The sequence below is a fragment of the Gymnoscopelus microlampas genome (genome assembly GCF_963454915.1).
Source record: "Gymnoscopelus microlampas genome assembly, chromosome: 8".
Lineage (NCBI taxonomy): Eukaryota > Metazoa > Chordata > Actinopteri > Myctophiformes > Myctophidae > Gymnoscopelus > Gymnoscopelus microlampas.
Window position 1 is genome coordinate 4,680,850 of NC_139945.1, and position 12,231 is coordinate 4,693,080.

Below are 12,231 nucleotides of genomic sequence, written 5' to 3' on the forward strand. Positions count from 1 at the left end.
AACAAATCAAGGATGGTACCAAAAACATTTTTTTTCGTTATCAAACCACATAAAAAGACGATCCCGAGATATCTCGGTATCCGCGGGTAACGGGTGGATTTAATGTCCCGAGATATCTCGGGATTGGCAGTAAATGTGTTAAAGGATGACTTCACCACTTTTCAACATATCTTCATATAATAGGTCCTCACTAATGCTCATGATAAAATGATACCATTTTTTTCCTACTTGGTCTGTGTCTCATAGGAGGGCTGTGGACAGTCCAGAAACCCGTCTACCATGTGACATCATCGTTAGGCAGGACTTTTTTTTCCCAAAAAGATTACAATTTTTTAATTCAGATTTTTATTAAGGCGAGAACAATGGGATCTATTATTGCATTTCAACTTTCCAGGAATACAAAGCCTGCAGTTTCTATTAGCTTGGATTCCCCATCGATGATGTCACTGGTAGACGGGTTTCTGAACTGTCTACAGCCCTCCTCTGAGACACAGACTGATTAGAAAAAAATTGTACCATTTTATCATGAGCATTAGTGAGGACCTATTATATGAAGATATGTTGAAAAGTGGTGAAGTCGTCCTTTAAGTCTGTGTGTAGGTTTTTTTGTATTATAAATATGAACCAATGAAAAGTGTTAACAAGAGCTTGTGACTAAATAATACATTGGATCCATTATTTTTCCATTTCAGAGAATAGTACAGGCTGACACAAAATTTGCTCCTCATTGACTTACATTGTACGGTAAGACAGCTCTCAAAGTCACTCTTTAAGCACGTAAACAAACACGAACAGTGTTTATTTAAATAGTTCTAACACGAACAAAGCTTCAGACAATATAGAACATCACCAAACCCAGTAGTTTTTTTTTTAAATAAAAATATTAACTTCCTGCTGATTTTACTATTTGAAGATCCGGATCCGGATCCGTGAATCCAGTCCAGGGTTTCTTCTTAATAAAATAGCAAAATCAACAGGAAGTTAACATTTTCATTTAAAAAAAAAAACGGTACTGGGTTTGGTGATGTTCTGTCTGAATCAACTTTGTTTGTGTTCATTTATGTGCTAAAAGAGTGCCTTTGAGAGCTGTTTTACCGTTACCGTTACTGTTTTACTGCTGACTGGGGGGCGGCCATAGCTGAGTGGTTAGTGAGCCTGCCTAGGGAGCCAGAGGCCCTGGTTGCCCCAGGTTCGATTCCAGGCCAGGTCAACATATGTGTCGATGAAATGAAATTTGTCCCTGAGCAAGACTCTTATCTTAACCCCTAATTGCTCACAGGTTCTCGTTGGAAACAAGACCGCAAGGACTTTCATGAACGACCTGTTAAAAGGAATTATCCTCATCCTTACAATGTAAGTCAATGAGGAGCATATTTTGAATGATCAATTTCTAATCAATGGAGCAATTATTTTTGATTTCTTGTCCACCTTTGGAGTTACATCATGGCAAGGTAACTACACAACCCAAACCTCTACCAAAGTGGTCTTGCCCTTTAATAAGTATAAATACTTGGTACAGACCTAGTATACTTGACATGTATGTATAAAGTATACATATATAAGTGCCGATTACTTACCAGAGGTACTTGGTACAGACCAAGTATATTTGACAGGGCGATGGACTGCGTCGACGACTCCGGGCCCACAACTCCCACCACCGGAGGAGAGCCGTCACAGTTTTCGTCCAATCGGACGCGCTCCTCCCTGCCGCTGACCAATGAGACGGCGGCTCTGTAGCCCACGCCCAGAACGATGCAGCAGGTGTCGTAGAGGCGGTACCCCAGCGTCACGTTCGGCAGGAGGGCGGGGTCTCTGTTGATCTCGTCCACGGCGAACGCCATGACCTGCGACCGTCTGAAACCTAGGACGTCAAATCTACACATAATTACTAATTAATATTACGAATTACTCATTACATACACTGTGACCTGCGACTGTCTGAAACTTAGGACGTCAAAACTATACCCAAGACAAAAATTAAAAAATCACACCCAGTGTGAAGTGGGCGGTGTGTGGTCATCACAACATGACTCACTTAAAAAAAGGTGACTTTTTTTCACTTAAAAAAAGGTGACTTTTTTTAAGTCCATACTGCTATTCATAGGGCTGCACATGTGTCATGTGTTTCGCTAGCCAATCACAGTCCTGAATTTGCAAAGTCAGCCAATCACATTACAGCTAGTGGTGATGACACTAGCTGTAATGTGATTGGCTGACTTTGCAAAAGTATAGATTTGCATTGACTGTGGAAGGGTTAGCGTTGTAGACTGCGTTGTTGACTATTGGCCAATCATGGTGCAGGATTGGTCAGTGTCCAAACCTCACTTATAGGGGGCGGTTACACCGCCCCAAAAATCACACCCAGTGTGAAGTGGGTGGTGTGGTCACAGTGGTCATCACAGTGGGTGATTCACCTAAAAAAAAACATAAATGTGTTTTTTTTTAAAGGTAGGGTAAGTGATTTGCTTTGGTTAAAATAAGTGTTAAATAGCTCTATATTCTGATAGTACTCATTGCTATAGAGTGTTTGTTCAGTATTAGGAGTCTCCTTGTCTCTCCAGCTCTTTATTAAACAGAAAATGCATTTTCGTTTCAGTTTCAGTTTCATTTCCAACTTCATCCAACCAGGACAGAGAACTCAACCAGGATATAGATTAAACAAGTGAAATTGGAAGTGATGACACTAAGAAATGAGCAGGCAAAATTGGAACTGGAACACTATACAAATTAAGCTTAAAAATGGGTACTTTCTCCTGATTGGCTGAGATTTTGACACCTACTGAAAAATATATTTTCTGTTTATTAAAGAGCTGGAGAGACGGGGAGACATCTGTTACTGAAAAAACACTCTATAGAAATGATTACTCAGAATATAGTATTTAAACCTTTTAACAAAATACTTTTTATTTTAACCAAAAAAATATCACTTACCCTACCTTTAAGTGCACAGACCTATTTATAGGACTTACATGTGTCATGTGTTTCACTAGCCAATCATTCCTGAATAGAGTCAACCAGTGTACAATGGTGGCCAATCACGGTGCAGGGTTAGGGGGGTACAATGGTGGCCAATCACAGCGCAGGGTTGGGGGGGTGCAATGGGTGGGGGTCCAAACCTCACATATAGGGGCGGTTGCACCGCCCAAAAAAGAAAGACATGCCAGTGTAACGCCCGGGATTCGAACCATGTCGTCCATGTGGAAAGCCAACATCTTATCCACTAGCCTAAATGGGAATTGCCCGTTGGCCAGAGGAGATATTAGGGCGGATATTAGGTCATCAGGCAGAGGCTCTGAGCCACTACTGCTACGCCATCTCCGGTTTACTTCCTGTATCTGTGTGACGTAGGTGGTCTACAAGCCACACAATCTTCCCAACATTCTAACACTAAAAGATTATTTTTTCAGATTGACAAATCAGGAGAAAATCTACTTTATACAATAATTAATACAAGGCCATACCATACAATATAGAGCTATTTGACCCTGTTACTGAACAAACACTAGAAATGATTACTATCACAATATAGAGCTATTTAACACTGTTACTGCACAAACACTCTATAGCAATGATTACTATCACAACATAGAACTATTTAACAATGTTACTGAACAAACGCTCTATAGCAATGATTACTATCACACTATAGAGCTATTTAACACTGTTACTGAACAAACACTCTATAGCAATGATTACTATCAAAATATAGAGCTATTTAACCCTGTTACTGAACAAACACTAGTAATGATTACTATCACAATATAGAGCTATTTAACGCCGTTACTGAACAAACACTCTAGCAATGATTACTATCACAATATAGAGCTATTTAACACTGTTACTGAACAAACACTCTATAGCAATGATTATTATCACAATATAGAGCTATTTAACACTGTTACTGAACAAACACTCTATAGCAATGATTATTATCACAATATAGAGCTATTTAACACTGTTACTGAACAAACACTCTATAGCAATGATTACTATCACAATATAGAGCTATTTAACACTGTTACTGAACAAACACTCTATAGCAATGATTACTATCACACTATAGAGCTATTTAACACTGTTACTGCACAAACACTCTATAGCAATGATTACTATCACAATATAGAGCTATTTAACACTGTTACTGAACAAACACTCTATAGCAATGATTACTATCACAATATAGAGCTATTTAACAATGTTACTGAACAAACACTCTATAGCAATGATTACTATCACACTATAGAGCTATTTAACACTGTTACTGCACAAACACTCTATAGCAATGATTACTATCACAATATAGAGCTATTTAACACTGTTACAGCACAAACACTCTATAGCAGGGGTGGGCAACTTTGAGTGTGGAAATATAGTGGCCCTCTCTATCATCAGTCCAGGGGGCCACATTGCATACTGTTGCTGTCGGGCAGAAACCTCTTATCTCCATATTTTAACTATTTTTTTGTAAATTAATGCCGTACTTCGTCATTCTAGTTTGTCACACAAAAGTTGCAAAAATAGCCGATCTACAAGCTCAAAACGTGTCGCACCCGACGTGTTTTGTGCTTGTAGATCTGCTATATTGCTATTGGAATTGGAATCTTGAATTCTTTTTTGGTATTTTTGAATTGGAATCCTGCAATGTAACATTTGTATTTATTTTCAACATTTGTTCAAACGCCTAACTCTGACTGGGGAGGGAGTCTGGGAGATAGGTGGGTTATTGCTCTGAGTGTAATGATCATCACATCCTGAAAGAAAATAGTTCTAAAGAAAAAGAGGAAAAAAGAGGAAAAAGAAAGGTCTTATGCACACCTGATCAGCTCAGAGACGGCTGCGTAGGCTGGGATCAGATGTCTAGAACACATTAAAATGACCTGGACTCTGTCTACACTTGCACAATTTAGGCCTAAATAAAGTTGTCCTTATCGTGCAAGTGTAGATGGTGTGCAGGTCATTTTATTGTGTTAAAGAAGAAGACTCAAAATAAAAGGTTGTTATGTATATGGACAATGAAAATCTGTTGGACATATTTCATTTTGATTTGATGTCATAATTACACTTAATATGATTGATATGGCACACTGACCCCTGCTCTATAGCAATGATTACTATCACAATACAGAAGCAAGATTTTAACCAAAAAACCTTTGGCTATTCAAAAATAGCACATATACAAGCTCGTAGCTCTGCTATTTCTTTTGAAAATGTTTTGAAAATGTGTGCAAATCTTTCAATATATATATATATATATATATATATATATATATATATATATATATATATATATATATATCTTTGTCACATATATTCAATATATATTTCATTTGATATAACATTTTTAACTTAAATCTTTGCTTCTGGGGATTCTACAAGTGTCTATCTTGTTGCTCTATCAGTGATTCTCAAACTTATATGTACCACCCAAAGTTATATGTATTTGGCCGTGGACCCCCATCTCAAAATATGTTGTTCCAGGGACTCCCAGAAGCAAATATTTCAGCTACACATGTTCGCTTTAAGAAAAAATATATTCTAAGATTTGCACACATTTTCCCAATTTGTGATTTCGCCAAAAAAAGTAGCAGATCTACAAGCTCACAGTGTGGTACTCGGTGCTGCGCTGTGAGCTTGTATATCTGCTATTTTTGAACAGCCGAAGAAATCTAAAATGACAGAGATGTGTTCCCGGATTGAATGGGTCAAGTTGTGCTGGCTGATAGCTCACCCGTAGCAGATTGGTTCCTCTGGCTTGGAGGTGAAGCTCAGTTCAGGATAGAATGGAACCATATGGATGGGAAACAAACCGCCCAGGACCAAGTCACCTGCCTTCACATGACAATCAACAAGGTTATAATTATATCACCTATATATTGATGATAATGCAAGGCAAGGCAGTTGTATTTTGTAAAGCACACTTCAACAAGAAGGCAATTCAATGGGCTTTACACAGAACATCAAGCAAAGGAGACACAATTATAACATGACATTAGGACGCATTAAGACAAAATAAGTAAAAATGTACAGATAGTTAAAGTGCAGAAGAGAAAAGAAAAGAGAAAAAGGAAAAGTAGCTCTATCAAAGACAAAGGTTGCAGTTCTCTGGTAGTTTGTTCCAGATATGTGGAACATAAAAAGTAAAATGCTGCTTCCCCACGTTTATTTTTGGTTGCAGGAACAGAAAGCAGATCCTTTCCCAGACCACCTGAGAGATCTGGATGGTTCATGAGGTACAAGATCAGAAATGTATTTTGGCCCTAAACCACTTAAATCTTTATAGACTGTAAACAGTAGTATTTTGAAATCAATTATTTGACACACAGAGAGCCAGTTGTTTTCAGAAAAGGACAGACGGGGGGACAGACAGGGACAGAGCAAAGAGAAAAACAGAAAAAAAACATGTCAAAGATTAGTCAAGACATTTCATGCATATACCTAAAACACACATACATAACATACCTTGTGAAATCTGTTGACTCCAAACTGGGCCTGTATGTCACAGGAAGACCAAGCTAAGAAGGACAAAACACAGAAGAATCATAGCTCTGACATTTTTCATTGGGGTTTCCATTATGACTGTGTTTATCGAGTTCAGTTTCGTTTCAATGTCATTTTTGTAGTGAGTTTATATGTTTAAAACAGGTAGTGAGTTTATATGTCGGCTATGTTTTCCCAGCATGTTTTCCCAGCACGGTCACCCCAGAATACCCCACATGTACAATGACTACAAATGAAAAATTATCAAACTCGAGATATGTGATGAATTAACCACTTACGCTCCATTTCAAATAGTGAAAATAGCCGATATCTCACAGACTTGGACAAAATAATAATACAAAATCAACTAACATGCCCTCTTTAAAAATGTGTTACATTTAAATTAAATAAAAACCAAATGAGAAATGCTGAACATGAATACCTTGCACATCAGAGAATGAACATAACAACATGCATGTCAGGAACAGGTGTGTGTTTGGAAGCGTCTTCATGTCCCTGACCCCGTCCTCCCCTCTCCTAAACGCTTCGTCCAGCGGTGGGGTTTTATGCTGTGATATGCACGTGTCCACAGAGCTATCCTCTGTGCCACCCTCATATGGCATTACGTCATGTGGTGGACAGTAACTAGGAGTACATTTACTGGAGTATTGTACTTAAGTATATGCATAAGTCATTTTATGTACTCGTAATTTTACTCATGTACATTTTGAATTCAGTACATTTTGAATTCAGGACTTTTGTTTGTAACAAAGTACTTCCACATTGCAGTATTAAAGGAGCCTTTTCTTTTCTATCTCGAGATTTCAATCTCGTCTAGCGAGACTTCTGTTTTTTTTTTTTACATTGTTCTGTCACTATGAACGTCAGATCTAAAAAAATAAAAAAAATAAAAAGCTATTAAAATACACAATTTAGACCTTAGATTTGCAGCGGTTGGAGCCAACGAGAGGGAATAGGTGGCCCCTATCACCATGCCTCTCACCATGTCCCTCACCCCTCTACGATGGGTTAAAAAACAAAAAATCTTGAAAAAGTGTTGGAAAAAAAAGAAGGAAAAATCTTCATGTAACTGCGCCTCACTAAAGCTCGTTATAATATGTTACCATTTCTGTCTACTCACTCTGTATCTCAGAGGAGGGCTGTGGACAGTTCAGAAACCTGCCTGCAGTGACATCATCGGTAGGCAAGTTTGGTCCAAGCCCCCAGAACCCAGTGGTTGCATTGAAGCGCATTGGACATGCTGGCCATTCATAGGTACTGCAGCTGGGGCCACTGTACATGAACGAGCGAAAACGCCAAATTTTTCGACGAAAGTTTTGACCAATGGGCGCGACTCACGAGCTTGCGCACGGGGTTGCGCACCGAGGTGACGCAAAACGTCGCAGAAGCCCCAAATAGGCCTCGCCAATCACATTTCCCAACCTGGAAGAAGGGGTGATTTCGGCCCATGCGCTGGGTGAGAAATTCAATGCAAGTGGATGGGAGGGGATATCCGGTGCCCTCTCTATTATTTTTAACTCTATGGTTTGGTCATTTCAAACAAGATTTCAATTGTTATATTTTTTAATTTTGTATGAATGTGAGAACAATGGCTTCCATTATAGCATGCTAAACGTTCCAGGAATTGAAAGCCTGCAGTTTATATTAGCTTTAATTCCCTGTTGATGATTTATCGAGACTTTTAAATCTCGCCTTAAAGGTAGGGTAAGTGATATTTTTTGGTATTTCTTGTTTTGTTTTGTTAAAGTACTATATTCTGATAGTAATCATTGCTACAAAGCGTTTGTTCGGTCACAGGGGTCTCTCCAGCTCTTTAGTAAACAGAATATACACTCCATAGCAATGAGTACTATCAGAATATAGAGCTATTTAACACTTATTTTAACCAAAGTAAATCACTTACCCTACCTTTAAGTCCCACCTTTACACCTTGGCTTTCGATAGCGTTTGAAAGTTGCTATGGTCTGTTTTTGTTTCACTGTCTGCTGGCGCTTTTGCGTCTTGTATTTTCAGTGATGTGTCTCTCCTTTTGTTGTTTATATTGTTTCTTATTTTGCTGTATGTTTTTGCTGTTGTTTTTTTGTGTTTTAGCTTACCCAGTGTATCTGTTTTTTGATTTCTGTACATCACTTTGGAAACCTTAAGTTGTAAAATGTGCTATATAAATAAAGTGTATTAGATTGGATTGGATTTATAGATAGCTGCCGACTTGGAAATGTGAGAATAAGGGTTACAGACACACCCGATTGTAAAGATAAGATTACCAACATGTGTCTAATGGTCAACAAACATGATAGACACCAAGTTTGCCCTCACTGTTACTCTCCACTGTACAAATAAAGGCAGACAAGCCCCCAAAATATCTTTAAAATAAATATTGCACTATTTGAAATATAGTGAAAATAGCAGATCTACTGTACAATCTCACAACAAGATCTGCTATTTTCACTATTTTTGTGGCGGGGGGGGGGGGGTGTTCTGCATTTCAATACAGCAATGCACTGCTATTTTTTTTTAAAAAGCCTTTTGAATACTTTGAGTATATACTTTGTGGGATTAAGCGTCTGTTTAATAAAGGTATTTTACACTTCTGACAATCTCCCCAAATAAACAATTAAAATCAGAGTGTCTGTGTGATTAAGTGAGTCATTGAAGCGTGTGTTGTTTAATTAAGTGTTATTGTTATTGTTTCAACCTTGTGCTGTTTAAACATCCTCTAAGGACTGAGTTGATTAAAAAACATGTTCATTAAAGAACCACGTTAATAAAATAATAATAAAAAAAAAAGATGTTTGTGTCACTGCCTGTACAGATGATATCACTCACTTTAGGTCTGTAACCCTTAGTGTACAAATGGAACAAATGGACCCTTATAGGTGTGTAACTCTGAGTGCCTTTCAAACCTTTTGAACCTTAAACCTTTCAAATATTTCAAACCTTTCAAACCTTTCAAACCTTTCAAACCTTTAGAACCTTTAGAACCTCAAACCTTTCAAACCTTTCAACCTTTCGTACCGAGCAAACAACTTCTTAAAGGAAGCCCAGCCAAACTGCTCCTGGAGCTACAGAGGAGGAGGGGATGTGATGTATACATGTATCGTAACAAACAGTTCAGTGCCCAAAAGCCGGGATCGAACCCACGACCCACGGCTCAACAACCCCCTGGCGCCAATGAGAGCTAGTTCACGCAGGGGAGCGAGGTAGGCCAGATATGGGGACGCTACAATGTGTGTATGTGGGTGTGTGTGTGTGTGTGTGTGTGGGTGGGTGGGTGGGTGGGTGTGTGTGTGTGTGTGTGTGTGTGTGTGTGTGTGTGTGTGTGTACAAATACATGCATATTTGGATGGATGGATGGATGGATGGATGGAGTCAGTGACATCCACAGCCAGAATACTAGAGGGAGCGTAAAAAACGATCTGGTACCACCCACCCATAAAACAAACATGGGTAAATTCTCCTTCTACAGCACTGCCACCCAGGTGGGGAATGCCCTGACCCCATCCCTTTAAAAATGTAGTTTGCGGGATTCCTTTAAAACAACCACGAAAATGCATCTTTAAGGAGGCCAAAGGGGGAGGTAGTTATCACTTCTCCCTTAGACAGACGACCCCCCCCCCCTCTTTTCTTTACCCCCATTCCCTCACCCCCCCTTTTCCCCCTACTCTGTACATATATTGTTTTTTATATTGTGATGATATTGAATGTTTGGTGCTAATTTATATATTAATGAAGTGAATACCGAGGAACCCAATGGAAACAAGACCGCAAGGACGTTTTTGGTGTTATCCTTTTAGACAAAGTGTTGACTGTACTCGTGCTGTTTTTACATTTCTGTCTAATAAAATATTCAATCATCAATCAATGTATGCATGCATGTATGTATGTATGTATGTATGTATGTATGTATGTATGTATGTATGTATGTATGTATGTATGTATGTATGTATGTATGTATGTATGTATGTATGTATGTATGTATGTATGTATGCATATCTCACCTGCATGTATGTCTCCAGAGCGACCCACGCGTGCCAGTCGTTGAGCTTCCTCCCTCCCTCAACGTAGGACTCGATCCTCTCCCTCCGGTAATCCCTTCTCCTTGGTAATGTCAGGGTGGGCCTGTACGGTGCACATTTTGTTTGATTATTGTTGTGCATTATTATTATTATATTTCATTCACCACACAGAAGAAACATGACAACAAGGTTAGAAGTGATTAGTGCTGCAACAATTGATTATTTTCTTAGTGCAAGAATAGTGAAAATAGCCTGTCTGCAAGCTCACAGATCTTAGTATTTGCCTAATGACATGCACCAAATAGGGATTGATTATTAATCAATAGTGTTATTAAATGATCGCTTATTGAGGATTATTACTGTACTGTCTACCTGTATGTATTTTGTTGCAATGTTGTTTGTCTCAGACCAAGGACCACAATGAAAATAAGTCGCAAGACTTTTATGTGTCTGTATCCTTGACGTTTCTACCATGAACATGATGTAACATGTGTTTTTTCCTGTATAACGTCTAATAAAATCAAATCAAATCAAAGCCGATTCCCCCTAACTCCCATTTAGCTTTTTCCGTCTCATAAATAACTCCTACTGGAATCCAAATTAGTCTAAGCCCAAGCTAGCTAGCTGCTTAGCAGAAATGGGAGATTCACAAATACATCATCACCAACACTGCATCACAATTGGTCGAATACCCTTCCGGTCTGAAGAGCATGATTGATTGAATGATTGAATACTTTATTTAGAAAAGACATGGAAACAGTACATGGAAGTACACTCTGGAACTTTACTCTGGAATACACACATACTTATTGCCAACTCCTCATCTTCACTCAGTAACTTTAAACATAAACTGAGGGCCAGCCTGATGAATCAAGCCTCTCCACTTATTGCTTCTACCATTATAACGTAGCTTTCTGCATACACAACCACACACACTGACACACATGTGCAGACACGTGCACAGACACACACACACACACACACACACACACACACACACACACACACACACACACACACATTCAACTGCACACTAGGTATTTGTTGTTTGTCATGTCTTATGTTTGATTATGATTTTTTGATTATATTATTAGTTGAACTTGATTATTATGTTTAACTACTTGTTTATTATTTTTGATTGTCAATCAGCTTACAGGTTACTGGTATGAAAAACAAGGAATACGTACAATAGACAGTTCGAGGGGGGGGGGGGGGGGGGGGGGTAGGTTAAGACTTTGACAGGGGCCCGTTTGGATTTGCAGCCTCCTGAAGGTGTTTTTGTAGGGCAGTTTTGAAAGTGAGTAGGGTTTTTACGCGACGCGTTGTGAGCTTGTAGATCTGCTATTTTCAAACATTTTAGTACTTTTACTTTTGGTACTTTAAGTACATGTTGATATCAATACTTTTGTACTTTTACTCAGGTACATTTTGAATTCCAGACTTTTACTTGTAATGGATCGTACTTCTACATTGCAGTATTGATACTTTTACTTAAGTAAAACATTTGAGAACTTTTTCCACCACTGCCTACGGGCCTTGCGGTCGGATGTAAACAGCCAGGTCCTCCTCTGCTGGGATGGGTCCCCACCGGAGGTAGAGGAGGTAGGAGCATGGGTGCATGGTAACAGAGAACCGAGACACAGCCCCAGTGGTGGAAAAAGTACTAAAATGTTGTACTTAAGTAAAAGTATCAACACTGCAATGTAGAAATACTCCA

The 12,231-nt window shown here is 38.8% G+C and overlaps 1 protein-coding gene across 1 annotated transcript in view; it reads right to left on the minus strand.

Moving 5' to 3' along the window:
• The window catches only part of LOC311050086 (extracellular calcium-sensing receptor-like), a gene marked incomplete at both ends in the record, with an annotated part of 49,998 nt that extends 37,864 nt beyond the window's left edge, over positions 1 to 12,134 (minus strand). Inside the window, 6 exons of the mRNA XM_084064052.1 lie at positions 1,578 to 1,875; positions 5,729 to 5,829; positions 6,460 to 6,512; positions 9,497 to 9,560; positions 10,497 to 10,617; positions 12,046 to 12,134. Of these exons, the coding sequence (XP_083920178.1) occupies positions 1,578 to 1,875; positions 5,729 to 5,829; positions 6,460 to 6,512; positions 9,497 to 9,560; positions 10,497 to 10,617; positions 12,046 to 12,134 (726 nt within the window). The remainder of the gene's footprint in view (positions 1 to 1,577; positions 1,876 to 5,728; positions 5,830 to 6,459; positions 6,513 to 9,496; positions 9,561 to 10,496; positions 10,618 to 12,045) is intronic.
• Positions 12,135 to 12,231: the final 97 nt, after the last annotated feature.